The 21,811-nt window shown below is 53.0% G+C and overlaps 1 protein-coding gene across 1 annotated transcript in view; it reads left to right on the top strand.

The window, feature by feature from the left end:
* The window catches only part of SREBF2 (sterol regulatory element binding transcription factor 2), a 58,349-nt gene that overhangs the window by 27,541 nt on the left and 8,997 nt on the right, over positions 1-21,811 (top strand). Inside the window, exons 5-14 of the mRNA XM_044227871.1 lie at positions 86-307; positions 1,294-1,408; positions 1,629-1,810; positions 4,132-4,324; positions 4,948-5,129; positions 7,442-7,721; positions 10,274-10,443; positions 18,273-18,441; positions 19,708-19,825; positions 20,596-20,705. Coding sequence (XP_044083806.1) covers positions 86-307; positions 1,294-1,408; positions 1,629-1,810; positions 4,132-4,324; positions 4,948-5,129; positions 7,442-7,721; positions 10,274-10,443; positions 18,273-18,441; positions 19,708-19,825; positions 20,596-20,705 — 1,741 coding nt within the window. The remainder of the gene's footprint in view (positions 1-85; positions 308-1,293; positions 1,409-1,628; positions 1,811-4,131; positions 4,325-4,947; positions 5,130-7,441; positions 7,722-10,273; positions 10,444-18,272; positions 18,442-19,707; positions 19,826-20,595; positions 20,706-21,811) is intronic.

Genomic DNA, 21,811 nt, shown 5'->3' with positions numbered 1-21,811 from the left:
CCAAGGCCAGCAGGTCTCTGTTCTGGGATTGCTTTACTCCAACTAGCCACGGGGTAATTCTGCCCTGTGTCTCTGCCTGTTCTAGACTCTGGTGGGCAGCAGTGGGACCATTTTGACCACAATGCCTGTGATGATGGGGCAGGAGAAAGTGCCCATTAAGCAGGTACCTGGGGGGGTCAAGCAACTGGAGCCCCCCAAAGAAGGAGAAAGGCGAACGACCCACAACATCATCGAGAAGCGGTACCGCTCCTCTATCAATGACAAAATCATCGAGTTGAAGGACCTGGTCATGGGGACAGATGCCAAGGTGGGTGCCGAGCAGCGACCATTTCCCGTGCCATCGTCTCCCCTCTCTCTGTCTTTGCCGTAGGAATTTAGGAGAATCCACGTCCAAGTGAATGAACGTAAGGATGGTTAGAGGTGCTTTCTTATTAAAGCGTCTTGGGTTTTGTGTTTTTTCCCCAAGATTATAAAACAATAACCAACATAAGGGAACTGGTGGGGGTTGGTAAGGCAGCAGCCTGCCTGGACCTTGGCTCTGCAGTGACCACAGGTTCCAGTGGCACAGGCGGAGGGATCCGTGCTGCAAGGTGGCGGCCAGCTGCGGGGCTGGGTGTGCCTGGGCGTCGGCCGGTGGCGCGGCTGAAACAGGTTCAGTTGTGTTCGCAAGTGGTTAGAATAGTTCTGCCTTTTTAGGGAAGAGAGAAGATGGAGATTGGGTCTTTAACCAGCAGCAAATAGAGGGAATAGATTGTTCGCTGTTTCAGGTATTTCAGTGAATTTATCTTCTGTCACATAGATTTTTTTTTTTAAACCCGATATCTGTTTATCTTCATCATCTCTGTTTTGAAAGACAATTTTTTTTCCTTATTAGCCTATAGACCGGAAATGTGCTAATTGAACTTTCCTTAAGATAGTTAGCCAGCAGTGCTCTGGTATTTTTGTTGTTTGCTTTCTTTAAAGTTTGTTTTGGTTCTAGGGTTATTCTAGGAGGAGTCCTAGCTAATCACCTGTGTTTCCAGGTGGAAACGGGCTCCTCTCCGAACGTGTATTATTTCATCTTGCCCTCACTGCACACCTGTGACTCCTATATCGTCATTATCCCCATTTTAAGGACAAGAAAAGCGGGGTTCAGAGATCCTGAGCGGCTTGTCCTGGGTCGCACAGCTAACCAGTGAGCGAGCCAGCATCGCAGCCTGGAGCCTTGCTTTCACCCACAGGCTCTGGGCCTCAGCCCTCTCACTGTGTAGCCTGCAGGGATGTCACTGTGTTTTCACTCCTCTTCCTTCCCAGATGCACAAGTCTGGCGTCCTGAGGAAGGCCATCGACTACATCAAGTACTTGCAGCAGGTCAATCATAAACTGCGCCAGGAGAACATGGTGCTGAAGCTGGCGAATCAGAAAAACAGTGAGTGTGCTCATCGAAAGAAGGGTTATCAGACCTGCTTGTAGAAGTCCAGTGCCGGGCCCTGCGGAGGGCCCAAGGCCGTGTACAAGGCACCTTCGGGGGTGAAACAGGAGAAAGGACCGTGAGCCCCTCCCCCAGCCCAGCCCTGGCCTAGGCACCAGCGCGGGGTGGGGGGGCTCTGGAGAAACAGACCATTTGTCAGATGCGGTTTCCTTTGCAGAGCTCCTGAAGGGCATTGACCTAGGCAGCCTAGTGGACAATGACGTGGAGCTGAAGATCGATGACTTTAATCAGAATGTCCTTCTGATGTCCCCTCCGGCCTCTGACTCGGGGTCCCAAGCTGGCTTCTCCCCTTACTCCATTGACTCGGAGCCAGGAAGCCCTTTGTTGGATGATGCAAAGGTATGAGCTTTTGAAATCCTCTGATCCCTGGACTCTCTCCCATCTCTCCCTACTGAACTGTGGAGACGCTGCCAAGGGGTGCCAGGCCAGGCGTTGAGAGGACCAGGGAAGGAGAATAGGAATTCTGTGACGTTAGGTCCTGCTGCGTCCCCCACAAAATCCACTTAACTGGTTCAGTGTAGTCCATTTTAAGTGGTCCTTGGTGCAGGAGCCCGTCTGAGAGGAGTAAGGGCCAAATCCAGAACGGGAACACACGGCAGCTGGCGCGTTGCCTGCGGCGCCTCGTTCCATTCCTCATTCGTCGCGGGCCTGGCGAGACCATTGTTTGAGGTTGTTGAGTCGGTATAGGGCAAGGCTGCCTCTGGGTCCTCTTCTGGAAATGATTCTAATTTGCAGCCCGACAAGTAACATTCCAACCAAGGACCATTAATCGTCCAAGAAAGCCCCTGGTGATTGTGGTTTAATGCAATTAGCCAAAAGAGGCTTGAGCCTAATGATCTAGCCCTCGGAACTGGTGGAGCCTACTGGCAAGTTCCCATTTCGAAAACACAAACTTCCCTTCTAGCCTGTTTTGGGTCAAACTGTTTGGAGTATCATGTACCTAATTTTACTGAGGAGGCTCTATTCTTGAAGTACTTTATAAATGTGGTTCTGTTTGGTAACAGAAGGCCATGTGACTTATACATTGAATTAGCTAGGCATCTGTCCTCAGAAGAAATTTTCAGATGGCTTTAAAATGTTGAGAAGGAGGGGCACCTAGTGGCTCGGTTGGTTAAGCATCTGCCTTTCAGCTCAGGTCATGACCTTGGAGTCTTAGGATCGAGCCCCTCATGGGGCTCCCTGCGAAACAGGAACACTGTTTCTCTCTGCCCCTCCCTACTGCTCATTCTCTCTCCTCTCTCTCACATAAATAAAATCTTTAAAAATAAATACTGAAAAAAGAGTGGTGTGCTGTGTGCACTGAGTTGGAGGAGACCTGGTCCCAGGCTTGCTCTCTGCCTCTCTGTGGGTGGCTCCCTAGGCAGGCGGGGCTCCTGCCTCCAGTCCTCCCTCCGTAAGACAGGGAGGGGTAAAAAAGCAGTGTTGCAGTTTTACAGCAGGCAAAGTCCTGTCAATAGATTCATACTGAAGTTGTATGGTCTTTTTTTTTTATTTTAAGATTTTATTTATTTGAGAGAAAGAGCACAAGCAGGTAGGGTGGGGGGAGAGGGGCAGGAGGAGACGGGGAAGCAGGCTCCCCATTTAGCAGAGAGCCCAATGTGGGGCTCAAATCCAGGACCCTGGGACCATGACCTGAGCCAAAGGCAGAGGCTTAACCGACTGAACCACCCAGGCGCCCCAGTTGTATGGTCTGTAATCAGTTCTACTGATGTTTATTTATTTATTTTTAAAGATTTTTACTTATTTTTTTGAGAGAGAGTGCATGAGCAAGGTGAAGGGCAGAGGGGGAAGCAGACTTCCCACTCAGCAGGGAGCCTGATGCGGGGCTCCATTCCAGATCTCAGGGATCATGACCCGAGTTGAAGGTAGACGCCTAACCTACTGAGCCACCCAGGCGCCCCTGTTGATGCTGAATTTACATGCTTAGATAAAGCAGCTGTTCTATAGTAGCATAAGGCACTAGCGTATAGTATGAAGAGTTCACTTATGTAACTGTCACTATAATCAAGATATAGAACATTTCCATCTCCACAAAGTTCCTTCATACACTGTGACTGGTAGTTCCCGCATCCCTCTCCAGTGCCAGACAACTACTGATCTGCTTTCTGTTGCTTTAGATTGGATTAGCTTGCCTGTTGTGGAATTATACAGAACCCTGCAGAATATTTTCTTGTGTGCTCTATTTTATGAGCAGGACTCCTGTGCCTTTGGTCTTCAGAACATGTTCTTGTCGCAGGTGGCAAGAGGACGAGTGTGCCAGTGTTTGAGAAGCAGCCGAAGAGCTGTAGGCTTCTTCCTTGCCTCCTACTCTCTTCCTCTCTGACTTCGTAGTCTTGAATTTAAATCTCACAGTCTGGGGACGCCTGGGTGGCTCAGTTGGTTAAGCAGCTGCCTTCGGCTCAGGTCATGATCTCAGCGTCCTGGGATCTAGTCCCATATCGGGCTCCTTGCTCGGCAGGGAGCCTGCTTCTCCCTCTGCCTCTGCCTGCCTCTCTGTCTGCCTGTGCTCGCTCTCTCTCCCTCTCTCTCTCTGACAAATAAATAAATTAATTAATTTAAAAAAAAAAAAATCTCACTGTCTGACTCCAGTACATATAAAAGTAAAATGCTGTTAAAACCCCACACAGTATTCATTCCAACCTCTCGGCCCTACTTTGAAGGTCAAGGATGAGCCGGACTCTCCGCCAGTAGCGCTGGGCATGGTGGATCGCTCTCGAATTCTGCTGTGTGTCCTCACCTTCCTCTGCCTCTCCTTCAACCCCCTGACCGCCCTGCTGCAGTGGGGAGGGGCCCACGGCTCTGACCAGCACCCGTACTCAGGCTCCGGCCGCAGCATCCTGTCCCTTGAGTCAGGTAGGTAGAGGGCCCGTTGTATCCCCCAAGCACGGTTGGGCTGCTGCGGCAGGGGACAGGCCCTGTGTGTGCACTCTGCTCGGCTTGTCCACCGGGTCCCAGAGGGCTTTTATACCGGGCCTGCCAGGGACTGGCATTAAGTCACATTTTGGAAGTAACAGGGCAAGCCCAAGTTCAGTCAGTAAGAACAAAAGAAATCAGGAACCCACGCTGCTGTTAACCACTGGGCTTGGGAATCTGGGGAGGGAAGGCATCCCTGTTTGAAGGAGGATGTGGCATTTTTGCCCAAGTCTTAAAACCGATGGTCTCACCCCACCTTGACTAACGAGGATTTTTGTTATCTTTGCTATCTAGCTGTGGCTCTCCAGCTCCATAGTGACAAGGGCTATAGGGTCCCTATTTAGGGTACAGAACTGTCCCACAATTGCCTGGGGTGCGGAATAAGGTTATGTCTTATCCCTACGGAAAGCGTTCAGACACTGTTACTACATGAAGCCATCTTGTTCTCCATGCTCCCAAAAATGAGGTGGAGGGCTCTAACCTGTTAGATGCGGGGGTCAGTTGGGGGGCCTGCCGTCCCCTCAGACTGCTCTTGTGGGCTCTGCTGAGATGTGCCTCTTCAGGTTCTGGAGGCTGGTTTGACTGGATGATGCCAACACTCCTCTTATGGCTGGTGAATGGTGTGATCGTCCTGAGCGTCTTCGTGAAGCTGCTGGTCCACGGGGAACCGGTGATCCGGCCCCATTCACGCCCCTCGGTCACCTTCTGGAGACACCGGAAGCAGGCAGACCTGGACCTCGCCAGGGTAAGGTCTGCAGCTAATAACTCAGCGACTTCTTCTGCCGAGCACCCCGGTGTGCGAAGTGCTGGGGCGGGTGCTTGTGGCGGCAGGAAAGGACCCTGCCCCTGCCCGTCACAGGGCAGCAGAGGAGAGGACCCCTGTGTGCGAATGATTCCACGGACACGAGATAACCCGCGGTGTGTGTTATCACAGAGGAAGAGGAGAGTGCTCTGGGAGCTGCGGCAGAAGGGACGAGTTGGGCCGAGGGAACCTGGGGCTTGAGCCGAGCAGTTGGGGCAGGGATGACCTTCCAGGTGGAGAGGTCATGAGTAGATGGGCTACTTGGGGACCAGCAGGCAGACAGGTATGTCTGGAGTATAGGATACATTTGGGACAGATGAGGGCTAAAGCTGGTCATGTATCTCGGGCCCAGATTGGAGAGATCGTTGACGAGTAACTGATCTGGGGCTTCCCCCCCCCCCCCCAGTTCTCTGGAGAACCAGAAAGGTTTTTGAGCAGGGAGATTAACTGAAAGTTTATGGGAAGGATTCTGGGGCATCTCACAGCATCGAAGGAAGAGTTCAAGGTCACGTGTCAGAGGAACAAGAGCGGGAACAGTCCCCAGCTGCAGTACACCATGGGCCGACTCTCCCATGGGCTGGTGGTGGTGGGCTGTAGTGCCCACTGGGAGAATCTGATCGAGTAGCCTGGAGCTGCCAGCCAGGCCGAGACTGTGGCTCCCGGACTAGAGGTGTGGTGGTTGGAGGCCTAGCGCCTGAAGCAGGCCTGTTCCCAGAAAAACAGCATTCCAAGATGTATATCCTAGAGGCATGTTCAGGTCTGTGTCTCATGATGGTCATTTTGGCAGCTGCAGGAAGGATGGGCTGTGGGAAGGGGCCCTGAAGCAAGTTAGGGCTCTGGGGATAGACTGGATTGGAGACGGCGAGAGCCTAGAATTGAAAGGAAAGACTGATTCAGGAAATGTTGAAGATAGGACTTGGAGTGGAAGTGACGTGGCCTTGACCCCGGGGTAAGGGAGGCTGGAGCTGTGGTGGCCTCTGTCTGAGCTGTGCTGCTCGGAGGTACAGTGAGAGGGTCCTGGGAGGGAGAAGGGGCTGGGGGCAGGGTTGAGGTGCACCTGGAACCCGCCCATCAGCCAGAGAGGGGTGCTCCCCTTGTACCGATCGATACACTTCCTGTGAAGTTGCCGGAAGGAAGTGCAGCTGTGCCCACTGCTGGATAGGAGAAGGCAGAGGACGGTTTCCTTCTGGTTGCTGGTCATGAGAGAAAGAGATCTTCACTACAGGCCCACAGACTCTCCACTGGACCCTCTCAGGTTGGCATAGAGTAGTTTATCGAGATCCTTGGTTCTAGTCGTGTAGCCAGGTGTTTGTCTAAGATGGTGGCTCTCAGACTTAAGCAGGCAACAGAATCACCTGGAGGTGATCAGAACCCCAGAGCTGCTGATTTAGCAGGTGTGGGGAGAGGGGGCTAGAGCACCAAGGATTTGCATTTCCAGCAAGATCCCAGGGGCTGATGCTCCTGGTCCCTAGGAACCACACTTTGAGAACCGAAAAGCCTAAAAAGCCATATAAGCCTGAAAGATCATCATTTAAATCCATCTTCTCATCTTATGTGTAAAACTTCTGTGGGAGGGGCGCCTGGTGGCTTAGTAGGTTAAAGCCTCTGCCTTCGGCTCAGGTCATGATCCCAGGGTCCTGGGATCGAGCCCCACATCGGGCTCCTTGCTCGGCAGGGAGCCTGCTTCCCCCTCTCTCTCTGCCTGCCTCTCTGCCTACTTGTGATCTGTCTGTCAAATAAATACATTTTAAAAATCTTTAAAAAAAAAAAAAAAGCTATGATAGGAAATTTTCAATAGTTTTGCTCAAAGATAGACCACAGTACAATCGCAATTTAGTAAAAAGGTCAGGAGAAAATGCATAAAAATGTCAGTAACCATGGGAGGTAAGGTTACAGGTGATTTCTTCTTACCTTTTCATTGCTTTCTGAATTTTCCCACGCTCTTCAATGATCGTGTGTTATTCTGATCACCTAGGGAGTGAAGAGAAAGTAAAAGTTTTTGTGGTGCAGTCGGCTAGGTGTCTGACCCTTGGTTTCCGCTCTGGTCATGGGCTCAGGGTTGTGAGACAAGACGCTGCATCGAGCCTGCCTCTCGGCATTCAGCAGAGAGCGTCTGCTAAAGACTCACTCCCTCTGTCCCTGCCCCCTCTCTAAAATAAATAAGTACATCTTAAAAAACAAAAAAGGAAAGCAAAATGAAAAGGCCACAGTGAGATCTCAGTGAACGACCCCCCCCCCCACTTGCTGCCTTACAGGGGGATTTTGCGGCCGCCGCGGCCAACCTGCAGACGTGCCTGTCGGTGCTGGGCCGGGCCCTGCCCACATCCCGCCTGGACCTGGCCTGCAGCCTCTCCTGGAACGTGATTCGCTACAGCCTACAGAAGCTGCGCCTGGTGCGCTGGCTGCTGAGGAAGGTCTTCCAGCGCCGGCGGGCTGCCCCTCCGGCCACCGCGGCGGGCTTCGAGGACGAAGCGAAGGCCAGCGCCCGGGACGCGGCCCTGGCCTACCACAGGCTGCACCAGCTGCACATCACAGGTGAGGGGGGCTGCCCCTGCCCAGCAGGCCCCCGGGCTGTCTCCCCACCCCGGGCCTGGTTTGCCTGCTCTCTGCCCCGGCCAGAGCCGTTTTCATGGTGCTCTCCTAGAACACCCAGACAGACCTCCCACATCCCTGGCTACAGACATGGCTCGTTACCGTAGCTCATCGGTTTAAGGCACATGCGTTTTCACATTAACCTCTGTACGCTTGGGCCGTGTCCTTTACACAGTGGATGGTGTGGCAGAGTTGGCTCTCTTTTTTCCTTAGTGGTACTTAAATTAATAGTAGACCTAAAACAGATGTCACCGTAGATTCAGTGAAATGTCATCCATTTCATTCGGCAAACTCCTGCCCTGATAACTGGCACACAGGTCTGCAAGTGAGTTCCGATTTTGGGTGGTGGAGGTAGCGGAAGGCCCCGGTTTCGGTTGCAGGGCGGGGGTTACTGTTGAGGGTTTCAGGAAAGGCTTTCTGGAAGGTCTCGGCTTTGCATGACAAGATGGTTCTCCAGCCGCGGGGAAGGGGTTGTGCCTTCCAGGCAGCGGGATGACTCTTGGGAAGAAGAGCTTAGTGGTCTTAGAGCCAGCCAGGCAAGGGGAGGGGTGGGTGACAGAGCCAGACAGTGATGACGTCATCAGATTGTGAAGTGAGCAGATTCGCTCTGCTGGCAGGTAGATGGTGGGTGGGCAGCGGATGAAGGCTGGCGTCATGGAGGCCAGATGGGGGCAGATGCAGCTGGAGACGAGAGGGGGCGCGAGAGCAGGCGGAGAGAGAGCAGAAGCTCGCGTTGACAAGAATTGGGGGCCCAGTGGACATGAGGGTCATGAAAAGAGCGGTGAGGACGGTTCCCCGGTTTCTTGCTGGAGGGTCTGGGGGAATGGTGTTGCTGCCAGCACAGGTGAGGGGAGAAGGCTGGAGAGCAGTTTTCCAGGGAGAAGCGAGGAGTTTGGTTTTGGACACTTGCCTGTGAGAACTGGAGGGAAATGACGCGTGGCGGCGGGCGAGCTGGACCCGTGGCCTGAGAAGGGGGCTTGGTCTTTGACCTTTAGTGAGAATGAAAGCCGAGATTGCTGATGAGAGGCCTTTGGAAGGGGGCCCTCAAGGAACCCAGGAAAACACACATATCACGGGCAGGCCAGGGGCAGGAGTCGGGCGAAGGCTGCTCAGAGGTTTGGTGCTGGGGGACCAAAATCAGGGCTCAAGAAGGGAGGTTACTACGGGGATAACCGCTGAAGGTCAGAAAGCAGCAGTGGGGTCTGGTAACAGGAAGGTGGTGGAAATGCCCCGGTGAGGGAGCTTCGGCCCAGAAACGGGGCGCTTGCAGGCCCCAGGCGTGGAGTGAATGGGAGATGAGACCTGTGGGGCCAGCCGTGGGGTTTTAACACCTGGGATCATGGTCGAGTTCTGGCATCGGGTCCTGTCTGCAGACCCGGCTTCGTTCTTCCCTCCCCTTAGAGTACGCTCAGGGGATGGCACCAGCTCCCTCCCAGGTCTCTGCTCAGGAGGCTTCGTCCTCCCAGCTGTCTTGTTCGGGAGAATTCCACCTGGGGTGGGTCGCTCATTCCCTGCACATTTGCTGAGCGCTCTGTGGGCCTGGCTTTATTCAAGGCACTGAAAGGACAAGTGACTAAAACCTGGTCCTGTCATTGCCCTCCACCTTCCCTCCCCTGAAGAGAGAAAGCCAGATGGTGTCTCCTGGGGGAGAGCGACACCTGATGTCCATGCAGAGCAAAGTGTCGGGGCTAATAGAAAGATGGGGGAGGCAGGGTGGCCCTGGAGGAAGAATGTAGGGTCGACGAGGTCAGGAGGCCTGGCTCGGCCACTGTCTGGACTGTTGTCATGGGTCCCGCTGAAGCACAGCCTCCCCGAGCAAAGCTGGCTTGTCCTGGCCCCCGCCTGGCCCTGTAGCAAGGACCAAAGCAAGCAACAGTGTGACAGCCTCATGGCCTTGATAGGCCCTCATTGCCCACACAGGGGCACTTCTGCCCCTGACTTCAGGGTCATGCCACATAACTGCAACCCTCACACAGAGTGTGTAGGAAAGCCTTCCTAGCCTTCCACGTGCTAACCAAGATGTGTCCAACATCATTGCCATTTTGTTACTTACTCCTCAAAAAGGGATGTATTAGATATTATGCGTTCTTTTACAATGAAAATAAATCCACATCACTTTTTTTTTCTTGTTTTTTCAATTTTTACTACCTTTCTCCATGTTTGGAGACGCAAGATGTTTCCCAGAACATGGTTGTGTCTGGAAAGTGTCGCAGTGCCTACCTCTGAGTCCTGTGCAACCACCTGCAAACAGCCCATGGGCCACATGTGAGGCCCTTGACATGCATTTCCTCTCGGCCCCAATAGCCTGTGAGGTAGAAAGGAACAGACAGCTCCTCGCTCACAGAGTCTAGCATCCGAGCCGGGAGCATCTGATGACAGAGTTCAAATACTTTCTCTAGTCCTTGTGCTCTTGCTCTGATTACACTGGAGAACACAGAAAAAAAGCTGGGTTTGGAGGAATCTGTCAACTCAGCATCTGTTTCTGCCTGCCACAGGGAAGCTTCCTGCAGGGTCTGCCTGCTCCGATGTACACATGGCTTTGTGCGCCGTGAACTTGGCCGAATGCGCAGAAGAGAAAATCCCCCCGAGCACGTTGGTTGAGATCCATCTGACGGCCGCCATGGGGCTCAAGACCCGGTGTGGGGGCAAGCTAGGCTTCCTGGCGGTGAGTACCCTGCGGCTCCCTCCTGCAGACCAGTGCGAGGCGCGCCTCGCTGGCCAGGAGCTGAGATGCAGAAACAGGTGTGGGCTCTGCCTTCGGGGCCGACTACCTAGACGGGTAGATACTGAGTCAGTGGGTCATTTCACAAATATTGAGGCACGAAACAAAGCAGGCCCACAAGATAACAAAAGCCCTCCTGGCCCTTAATAAGCATAAGCAGGACATTTCAGTGCCTGAAATAAGAAGAAGGATTCAGTGAGACGGTGACCCACATTCTAGGGGGTTAAATATATGACCCTTCTGTTCTTTGAGTAGTCATAAAAATTCTTGAGATATTTATGGTTGTGTCTCCTGGTGTTTTTATTCACACAAAATGTAGTTAGTGCATATCTTCTATTACTTTCAGTCCAGAAACAGAAAACAGTGCACGTCTTCAAGGAGCTCAGGTCAGACCCGGGGCAGGAACAGCTATTATCAGGCGCCAGCATTGTGCCCGGCATGGGGCCAGCCTTGGGAGTTCACAGTCCTTGTTATCAGCTGGTTCCCCACGTCTGCTGACCTCGGGCTTTCTCTTACTCCAGCAGAAAGAGACGTTTTGTTCGGTGCCCGCGTTGAGTAGGCTGCTGAGTACATGCGCTGTGTTCAGCAGAGAGCGATCCCATCTCCGTTTGCTGCTGTAGCTCAGTCGTGGCACTGATGAGCTGATGAATAGGAACGTGCCCTTTGGGGACACTGATGTTTCCTGAAGTGTGTCACCCTTGTCTAGTGACAGAGGATACAGGAAAGCCCCATGTACTTTCTGTGTCTCAACCCCATTTCAGCGACCTTAGATAAGATGTTCATTTAGGGGGCGCCTGGGTGGCTCAGTGGGTTAAGCCTCTGCCTTCGGCTCGGGTCGTGGTTTCGTGGTCCTGGGATCGAGCCCCACATCTGGATCTCTGCTCAGCGGGGAGACTGCTTCTCTCTCTCCCTTTGCCTGCCTATCTGCCTACTTGTGATCTCTGTCTCTGTCAAATAAATAAATAAAATCTTTAAAAAAAAAAAAAAGAAGTAGAACTTCCCATTACCCCCAGAAGCTTTTGCAGGCTTTCACTCACACTGCCCCCTACAAAGGTAACCATTATTCTGAATTCTGGCACCGTAAGTTAATCTGCCTCTTATTTGTTATTTCTGTAAACTTTTTACTGAAGGATAGTATGACGGAGAAAAGTACACAAATCATAAATAACAGTTCAGTGACTTCAGAGAGCAAATACACTCACACAGCCAGCAGACAGATTGAGAACAGAGCATGACCAGGACCCCAGAAGCATCCCTTGCAGTCAGCAACCCCCCCCCCACCTACCCCCAAGGCCTCCAGCCACGGTAGCCACCATCCTGGTCACTGCAGGTGTTTGCGTCTATTGGGACGTTATGAAAGCAGAGTCGCACAGTAGGTACTATGTGTGTCCAGCTGCTTTTGTGCAGGGTTGTGTGCAAGATTCGTTTGTCTTGCTGCTCACAGTGAGATCGTCCATCCTATGGCGAGACCTAGAGATGGACTTTTTTGAGTTTCCTGTTCGTGGTTATCATGAACAGTGCTGCTGGGAACCATCCTGTGTCCATCCTGTGGTGAGTGTGTGATTGCATTTGTAGGGACGGTGCCGCCAGGTCAGCGGCTCCAGTGGTGTTCAGCTTTAGTAGACGGTGCCCAGCAGCTTTCCCGAGCAGCTGCACCGGTTTCCACTCCATTAGCAGTGTAGGAAAGAGAGTTGCAGTCCCGCCTCCTCGCCAAACACATGATCCCATCATTCGTGGCCCTTCTGATATCTCTGGTATCTCATAGTTTTCATTTATAATTTCCAGGGAATTAACAAGGTTAAGTACCTTTTCTTTGGCCATTTGGATAATCTCTTTTGTGAAAACCACGTTCAAGTCTTATACCTGTTTATTTGCAATGTCTGTCTTTTTTTTTTTTTCTTTTTTTTAAAGATTTTATTTATTTATTTATTTGACAGAGATCACAAGTAGGCAGAGGCAGGCAGAGAGAGAGGAGGAAGCAGGCTCCATGCTGAGCAGAGAGCCCGATACGGGGCTCAATCCCAGGACCCTGGGATCATGACCTGAGCTGAAGGCAAAGGCTTAACCCACTGAGCCACCCAGGCACCCAGCAACCTTATTTTTTTTTTTTTTAAAGGTTTTATTTATTTATATGACAGACAGAGATCACAAGTAGGCAGAGAGGCAGGCAGAGAGGGAGGAAGGGAAGTAGGCTCCCTGCTGATCAGAGACCCTGATGCGGGGCTTGATCCCAGGATGCTGGGATCATGACCTGAGCCGAAGGCAGAGGCTTTAACCCACTGAGCCACCCAGACGCCCGTGTCTGTCTTTTTATTGATTGAAGTTCTTTATTCTGACTTTGATCCTTTGTGGGATATGCTTTTTGCATGTATCTCCTTCTGTGGCTTGCCTGGTCTCTCTCTTTTAAAGATTTATTTATTTTAAGACTAACTTATTTATTTGAGAGAGGGGGAGCGCAAGCAGCAGGAGGAGCAGAGGGGGAGAGAGAATCTCAAGCAGACTCCGTGCTGAGATCATGACTTCAGCCAAAACCAAGAGTCAGATGCTTAACCCACTGAGCCACCCAGGTGCCCCTATTTATTTCTTTTAGAAAGAGAGTGTATGGATTGGGGGCCGGGGAGAGAATCTTAAGCAGACTCCATGCTGAGCACGGACTGAGCTCAGTCTCAGGACCCGAGACAGAGCCAAGAGTCAGACCCTCAGCTGACTGAGCCGCACACACAGGGGCCCCACCTAGTCTCTCTCTTCCCGGTGTCAATTGATGAGCACAAGTTCTTAATATTCACAAAATCAGATGATTAGTCTTTTCCATTACAGTTAGTGACTTTACATCCTGTGCAGTGAATCTTTGTCCTGTCTCAGTCGTGAAGACGCTCTACTGTATTTCTTATTTCCAGACCCAAGCCCAAATCCGCCTGGAATTGACTTTTGTGTATGAGGTGGAGATGTAAGATATACTTTATTTTTCCATATGCAAATCTCCCTGCTCCCAGACTCTGTTATTAAAATGACTGTCCTTGGGACACCTGGGTGGCTCAGTCAGTTAAGCCGCTGCCTTCGGCTCAGGTCATGATCCCAGGATCTTTGGATCGAGTCCCGCATCGGGCACTTGTCCAGCAGGGAGCCGGCTTCTTTCTCTGCCTCTGCCTGCCACTCTGCCTGCTTGTGCTCGCTCGCTCTCTCTCTCTGACAAATAAATAAATAAAATCTTAAAAAATAAATAAACAAAATGACTGTCCTTGCCCCACAGCACCAAGTGGCACTTCTGTCATAAATCAAGTGCCCATGTATAACGAGTCTGCTTCTGGATGCTCCAGTATGTTCCATTATGCCAACACCACATGCCCCTAGTGGCGGAATCTTCTAGTATGTCTTGATATCCGGAGTGTCAGCCCTCTAGCTTAGTGACTAGGTTTTGCCCTTTTACCTTCCTGTGTAAATGTTGGGATCATCGTATCATCCCAGAAGCCCCACTGGGGTTTTGATTGTCCTTACTGCCAAGACGAAGCTGCTCTTCTGAGGGACTCCGCCCACTTGAGTGCGTGGCAGCCGAGGATCAGAAAGATGGTGCCCTTGAAACTGTCCCTGCCGGGGCACCTGGCTGGCCCAGTCAGTTAAGTGGCTGCCTTTGGCTCCAGGCATGATCCCAGAGTCCCAGGATCGAGCCCCGCACCGGGCTTCCTGCACACTGATGAGTCTGCTTTCCCTGTTCTGCCACTTGCTTTTTTCCAAGCAAACAGTGAGTCTGGGGCCTTTGTCTTTGTGGCCTCCTTACTCCACGGAGGCTCCTGGCACTGCAGCATGGTTGCTGGGGGGCATCTGGTTGCTTCCCATATTTGCAGTTACGGTGCTACGGGCCATGTCCCCTCACGCTGTCCTCACCCGCTTGTCCGAGTCTCTCCTGAGGTGAAATCTCTAGAAGTGGTGGTATGTGCTCTGAGGGCATTACTGTCTGGAACACCATCAGTATGGCCAGAGTTGGGTTTTCAGTAAGGCTGAGCCTAGGAGAGGAACTGATTTCTAGGAAAGGAACCACCCCTTCCACGGATTGGCATCTCTTGAGAGGGGCCAGATTCAGACACAGTCCTTCCCTGAATGGGGGGGGGGGAAGCAGGCTCCCCGCTGGCAGAGAGCCCGATGCGGGGCTCCATCCCAGGACCCTGAGACCGTGACCCGAGCTGGAGGCAGCGGCTTAACCCACTGAGCCACCCAGGCGCCCCAGTCGAACATACTTAGCTAGCAAATGAGTCGGGCCTTGAGAGCAGGCAGAGCGCTGGCCTCTGAAAATGATTTAGACCAGAGATTCCCAGTCTTTCTCACTTCATGGCACCCTTTGGGGCTCAGTAATTTTTTCATGGTTGCCCTGGGCTAAAAGAAATACCTAATAGTTCTGTTTATTAATTAGGTACAGACATCTTAATACACATTTATGTCTTAACAGTTTAGTAGTTATTGAAGAAATAGACACAAAGTTGAAAGAAGAAATAGTATTTTTTTTCTTGATAACTAATACTACTGATCACTGGGGTACATGGGCCTGTTGGGTGTCACGTACCTTCTCAGACTTTGAAAGCAAAATAATACCACCACCAACTTCTGATTTTCAGACAGTGCTTCCTTTTATTTATTTATTTATTTATTTAAAGATTATTTACTTATTTATTAGAGCAAGCGAGGGAGTGAGCAGAAAGTACAGAGGGAGAGGGAGAAGCAGACTCCCACTGAGCAGAGAGCCCGACATTGGGCTCCATCCCAGGACTCTGGGATCATGAGCCGAGCCGAAGGCAGATGCTTAACCGACTGAGCCGCCCAGGCGCCCTCAGTGCTTGCTTTTTATTACAATAGCCTTTTAAAACTCAGCTTTGTGAAGATGTGACATCCAAAGGAAGATCGCGCAGTCTCACATTGAGACTTCAAACTACCGCTTCGCAGTTCACGCGGTGTCGTACTCGCGTTGGGCGTGGCTGTATTTGCTTCAGAAATGTGAACTTCCCGGGGTGCCCCTGCACGTTCCCTGGGTGCGTTGGGGTGCCTCGGCACACAGTTTGAGAACTATAGGGTGAGCCTGGTGTGGGAGGGACACTGGAACCGGGCCTGGCCAGGAACTGCGGGTGGCTCTCCGGATCTGAGCAGTTCTGAGTCTCCTGCCACAGCTGCTTGGGTTGGCCGTTAGCAGATGAGTGAGAGGGCCCGGGCTCCTAGGCCGCAGCCGGGGGGATTCTGTCTGTAAAATTTAGGGAGATTATCGTAGGGTGATAATGCCAAGAAAATTGAAAGAGCAACAGAAATCATTCTTTCAGTTTGCCTCCTAGAAATTATACTGTGGATGATTGTACCCCAGGATTTATATGTCTTATTAATACAAACCGCTAAACTCCAGCCCACACACACACACACACACACACACACATGCACACACAGATGTCTTAGAACTGAGGTTTTTCTGCAGTATTAAGCTTACAAATATATTCTAACTTAATGATTTTCTAAGTCATTCTTTGGGTTCCTTTTGCAAAACCGCCTAACGAGGCTTTGTTTTTGCTTTTCTTGCTGATATTTGAGATTTTCTGAGGGACCAGTTGTTTTTTAATGTTATTTTGTTTTTTTTGTTTTTGTTTTTGGGTTTTTTTTTTTTTAAAGATTTTATTTATTTATTAGAGAGGTGGGGGGGAGAGAGCGAGCACAGGCAGTCAGAATGGCAGGCAGAGGCAGAGGGAGAAGCAGGCCCCCTGCTGAGCAAGGAGCCCAATGTGGGAATCAATCCCGGGACGCTGGGATCATGACCTGAGCCGAAGGCAGCTGCTTAACCAACTGAGCCACCCAGGCGTCCCATATTATTATTTTATTTTTAAAAAGATTTTATTTATTCTTTTGTGAGAGAGGGAGAGCATGAGCAGGGGGAGTGGGAGAGGGAGAAGCAGATTCCCTGCTGAGCAGGGAGCCTGATGCGGGACTCGATAACAGGACCCCCGGATCATGACCTGAGCCAAAGATAGACACTTAACCGACTGAGCCACCCAGGCGCCCCCGGACCAGTCGTCCTCAGTTTCCCCTGGAGTGGCACTGTGCTCCCTTGCTGATGAGGCAGCCCTGAGAAGCTTCTCTGACTTCAGACACCTTGGGATTGCCAGCGCCCCACGCCCAACCTCTTGGCCCATTCAGGCTCCTCCACTGCAGTTACAGGCTCAGATTCCGCAGCACTTTGTTGAGGGTCAGGTGAGGGTCATGGAATTCCTCTGCATTTGTTCTCCTGTATCCCATCTCGAATATGGCGGTCAGCAAAGAGGAGGGAAGGTCATGAGTGCTGCTGGCCCCGCGGTTAGAGGCTCCGGGGAAGTGCTGGGATCGTGTTGCGGGATCTCTGTAGGGCAGTTGGGCCAGGCCATCCAGGCCATTTTCTCTCCGATTCAGGCAGCACGCTCCAGATGCACCCCCCACCGCCCCCATGAGAGTCTGTCATCTCGGTCTGTGTTCCCCGAGTAGCACTTCGGTGCTGCTATTTCTGACCCTGGCATTCAAGTCGTCTGAAGCCGTTACATTAGCTGAGGGCTGCTTAGAGCCCAGTAAAGGTCAGAACCATCAGATTGAACCAGACAGGGAGGCGCTGCCCTCATTGTGGAGGCAGGGGCGGAAGTGTGAAGGTTAAGTCCGCGAGCCTGTCCCAGTGGCCCCTCTGGGTTTCCTGAGCTCTGGGTCTTGTGCTTCTCGCTCCCTCCCATCCTTCTCGGCTCAACTTCTCGTTCACATTAGCCCGCACTGAGTGGGCTTATGGGTTGGAAATCGTGGATTTTAGAGTAAAAATACCATCTCTCACTAAATGACGGAATTTCTGAAAACATGGTGGGACGGCACGCCTGCAGCTCTTCCTGGAGGCCTGGAGCGATGAGGCCCCGCAGGCGGGGGGCCTGGGAGACGGGGGCGCTGGCTTCGAAGGGCCCAGCAGAGCGGCTGTCGGAGTCTCGCCCAGTCTTCGCTCACAGGCTGGTGTTCCCGTCAGGGGATCCTCTAGGCCTGCTGCCGCGGTCTCTTTAGGGGACTAGATAAAGCCCTTGCAAAGCCAGCTTTGGGGGGAAGGACAGCAGCCGTAGACACGCGTGCCTGCGTGGATCCTTGGACGAGCCTGGGCGCTACCCCGTCACTCCAGTGCTTTCCAGCGTTGACGGTGACAAAAAGAACAGTTCCTAGCTGCTTGCTGTGTGCCTTTTCTCTACTCTTAATACTCAGAGGTTAAAGAGATGAAAAACCAGTCAAAGCAGAACACTCTTTTGCCTCAAAATATTCTTAAGGATAATTAATTAAAATGTTGGATCAGGAAAAGTCCCAGGATCTGGTGATTGGTGACGGGGTGGGGTGGGGGGGCGCCTGGCTTGGCCCTTCGAGGCCTTCACAGGGCTGAGGGTGCACACGCAGCTGCAGAGCCTCCATGACCTCTCCTCTGCACCTCCCCTCCTCACCTCCGCAGGCTGAACACCAGCAGGGCCAGAGGGAAATTGCATGAGGGTGAGGCCGACCCAGCAGGGCAGGGTGCAACTCCCCACATGCCCTGAAACCTTGCCCCCCGCTCTTGCCGGTCACAAAGTCGAACTGGCTCCCCCAGAGCCACTTACCCTGGTTTCGGTGGCGTTTACTTCCATGGAGGTGAGGGGCCCGGCCCCCCTGCTCTTCGTTCCCCAGCCTGCCTCCACCACCGTGGTACTTTCCGATGGCCCCATGGTGGCTGCAGCTGGCATTCTGCCACCCTGGAATCACCCCTGGTCCTTGTCCTTCTGCAGAGCTACTTCCTCAGTAGAGCCCAGAGCCTGTGTGGCCCGGAGCGCAGCGCCGTCCCCGACTCTCTGCGCTGGCTGTGTCACCCCCTGGGCCAGAAGTTTTTCATGGAGCGGAGCTGGTCGGTGAAGTCGGCTGCCAAGGAGAGCCTCTACTGTGCTCAGAGGAACCCAGGTGAGCATTTGGCAGCCATCGGGGATTGGAGAAAGCCACGAGAGCCTCCAGGATTTCAGGGGGACCGTGCTCCAAACACACGGGGACACAGGTGGTCACAGTCTCGTTCTCCTCAAAGCTCAGGGACGTCACAAACCTGGCTGGCTGCTGAGCTAGGTTTGCAGCTCGCCTCTCTCTGACATTCAGAGCCCGTGGCCCTTATCTCCCATGACCTTGTTCTGGGTGCTTTGGAGACACAGAGGATGAGTGGAGTTGCTGTTCACCGGCCCCGCCCCCTAGTCCCAACGGAAAGCAGTTGCATATGGAGCAGTTCGAAAACAGTAGGCGACGGGCGGTCATCAGGTGCTCAGAGTGTTGGCGGGGACAGGGCCCCGGGCATGGAGAGGCTGGCTTGCTGTCCCTGGGGTCTGACAGTGATTGGAGGCGACTTGTGCCGCTCTCAGACTTGGGCGGCCAATGGCTTTCTGCTCCCTGCGTGCTCTCCCCTCTCTAAAGTGGGCGCATGGGGAGAGCGGGGCGTGTTCTGCAGATAAATGGCCCGGGCGTGAGCTTCCACTATCCTTTTTTCAAAAATAATCACTTTGGCTCAGTGTAACGATGGTGCGCAACACCAGAAAGATAAGATAAAAGTTAAAGTCATCCTGAATCTCCGCTCCATCCCCACAGTCTGCGTTGTCTACACTGCAGACTTCCATAGGCTTTCTCACCTCGTGGGGGCTCCGTTTCTAGGCCCTATTGCCCAGAATGTGTTCCCCATCCTTGTCAGGTGGCGGCCCCCACCCTGCATGGGACAGGAGGGAAGGGGCCGCTGCCATCCTGCTTCAGGCCTGCCAGTCGGGAACTTGGCCATGACAGCTATTGCAAACAATACGAGGCCACTTGTTTAATCAGTGCAGCCAGACCATGATTGGCCACAAAGTTCTGGAAAACAGGAGCATGTCATGGTCAAGGCGGCGGCCACCACTTTGTTGTCCTCTGCTGACTGTCCACCTTCCCATTTCTGTTTCCTGCTGAGGCTTGCCGCCCCAACTTGAATGGAAGTCGAGCATTGCCAGGAGACACAGCACTCCCCTACCTCACATCCCCCTACCTTCCAGCCATCAAATAGGGTGCTTTGGGGCTCGGCTGGAGAAGGGGGTTCAATTCCCATTCAGACAGGACAGCTGTTTCTGGGGTTCCTCTGCCCATCCTCTGTTTTCTCAGCAAAGCCAGAATGGTCTTATGAGAATGCCCTCTGACCCTTTCGGCCTTTCTCCTCTTTTTCAGCGGACCCCATTGCCCAGGTCCACCAGGCGTTCTGCAGGAACCTGCTGGAGCGAGCTGTGGAGTCGCTGGTGAAGCCTCAGGCCAAGAAGAAGGCTGGAGACCAGGACGAAGAGAGCTGGTAATGCCCCCAGGACGGGCCCCTGCCTCGGGCATTGGCGAGGCCCACACGCCTGGCAGGAAACAAGCCCCAGTGTAGGGTCTGCGGGGCAGTCAAATGAGTCCTTGGTGTTAAACCTGGCAGCCCCACGAGAGTCCCGTGGGAGCTCTGACCTGACCTCTTTACCCTTTACCCCCAGACCGAGCGTGCCGAGATTTGACGAGGTTGCTGTGCTTTTTGGGGTGGGGAGGGATGGCCTGTCAGAGACACAGGAACGGAATGTGGAGGGCCGAGCAGAAGGCAGACGTCTGGGGGATGTGTGCCGAGCAATTTCTTATTCCTACGGAGCAGTGGGGCGCTGTCTTTTCTCCTCAGAGTAAGACCTGCAGAGCAGACAGGTGTCCAAGTCACTGTCCCGCAAAGCCCAGGCCCCAGCTGGAGTGTACCTGAGCGGGGAAGGGAGGCCAGTCCTGCCCCATGACGTCAACATCATCGATGACTAGTGGGAGGAAAGTGGGAACTAGGCCCTCAGGGGAGGAGTCCGGTTTTGCTGGACAAGGAATGAAAGGGAATGGCTAGATCATCAGGAGCCGCCCAGGGACACGTGAGGAAGGCAGGCCTGTGGAGACTGGGAACGGCGTTGGGGGCTGGGCTCAGGGTGTGCCTGGCGCGATGCGGGAGAAGGGACCAGAATGGTCACTGGGTCTTGGAACTGGAGCCCGGAAGCCAGGCATGAGGGAGGGCCGTCTGTCCATTCTGACGTACACTGGCACTGTTTCTTTTCTTCCTAGTGAATTTTCTAATGCTCTGGAGTACCTGAAATTACTTAATTCTTTTGTGGACTCCGTGGGGATCGTGACCCCGCCCTTCTCCAGCAGCTCCGTGCTCAAGTCAGCCCTTGGTAAGCGTCCCCGGGTCGGCTCTGCAGGCTCGTGTTGCCAGATTCCCTCCTTCCCAGCTCGTTGGTCCCAGGGGCTCTGGGGCAGCTACGAGTGTGTGCTGGAGAGTCTTCTCTGTTTCTGAGGCGTGTGTCTGGGACTCGCACGTAGCCCCAGCTCATCGGTGCCCCCAGCTGGGTGGCATTGTGAGGGCAGGAAGTCCTGATTCTGAAGTAGGATGACGAGCAGTGGGATATCTTTCCTGGGCCCCGGCCGAGTGGGGCAGGAGCTTTCCCCAACACCCAGACTGAGCAGCAATGATCCAGACACCGGGGGCTGGTGGTGGCTCACTCTTGGATGGCCAGGGGCCCCAAGGCTGCTTTTGGGTCTGACACACTCTGCTGTAGAGACTTTCTTCCGGGCAGCTGCCTGTTGGTCGAGCCAGTGCAGCCCGCTGACTGAGCTGGCACCAGGACACTCTTTGCTTCTGTCCCTAGACTGCTGTCAGGATGATGGCGTGGCAGGTGTTTCTGATGCTGCTGGGGGAGGGGTTGCCAGACTCTCTTCTGGCCATTCTCCCTGGGGAGGAAAAGATTCCAGAAAAGCAACCGCCCCTGGTCCCTGACCCCTGACCCTGTGGACTGTCTTAAGTAAAGCACAGGTTCTTAGCTCTGCTCCCCAACCCCCCACCCTACATGGCGAGACCACCGGCAGCAGAGAAAACTTGAGTCTCTGAGAGGAAAAGACTAAAGATTCTAACAAGAGCCTTCTATTGCGAACATTTGGGAAGCCCCATTTTTCATGACTGTTGGAGATTCAGGTTGTTTCCAGCATTTTTCTTAAAAACTACTACATGGGGCACCCAGGTGGCTCAGCCAGTTGAGCGCCGACTCTGGATTTTGGCTCAGGTCATGATCGCAGGGGCTGAGCTCGCTCCGCAGGCGTCTGCGTCAGATTCTCCCTCTGCCCCTGCTCTCTGCTCGCGCACTTGCTCTCTCTCTGTCTGACTCTCTCTTTCACTCTCAAATAAGTAAATCTTTCTAAAAAATTACACTAAGTGCACACACCTTTGTTACTCTTTTTTTTTTCCCCTCTATCTGGGGCCAGGTTTTTTGTGACAGGTTGCCCG

The sequence above is a fragment of the Neovison vison genome, chromosome 12 (assembly GCF_020171115.1).
Source record: "Neovison vison isolate M4711 chromosome 12, ASM_NN_V1, whole genome shotgun sequence".
NCBI classification, from domain to species: Eukaryota; Metazoa; Chordata; class Mammalia; order Carnivora; family Mustelidae; genus Neogale; species Neogale vison.
This window is presented reverse-complemented; position numbering and strand designations above follow the sequence as displayed.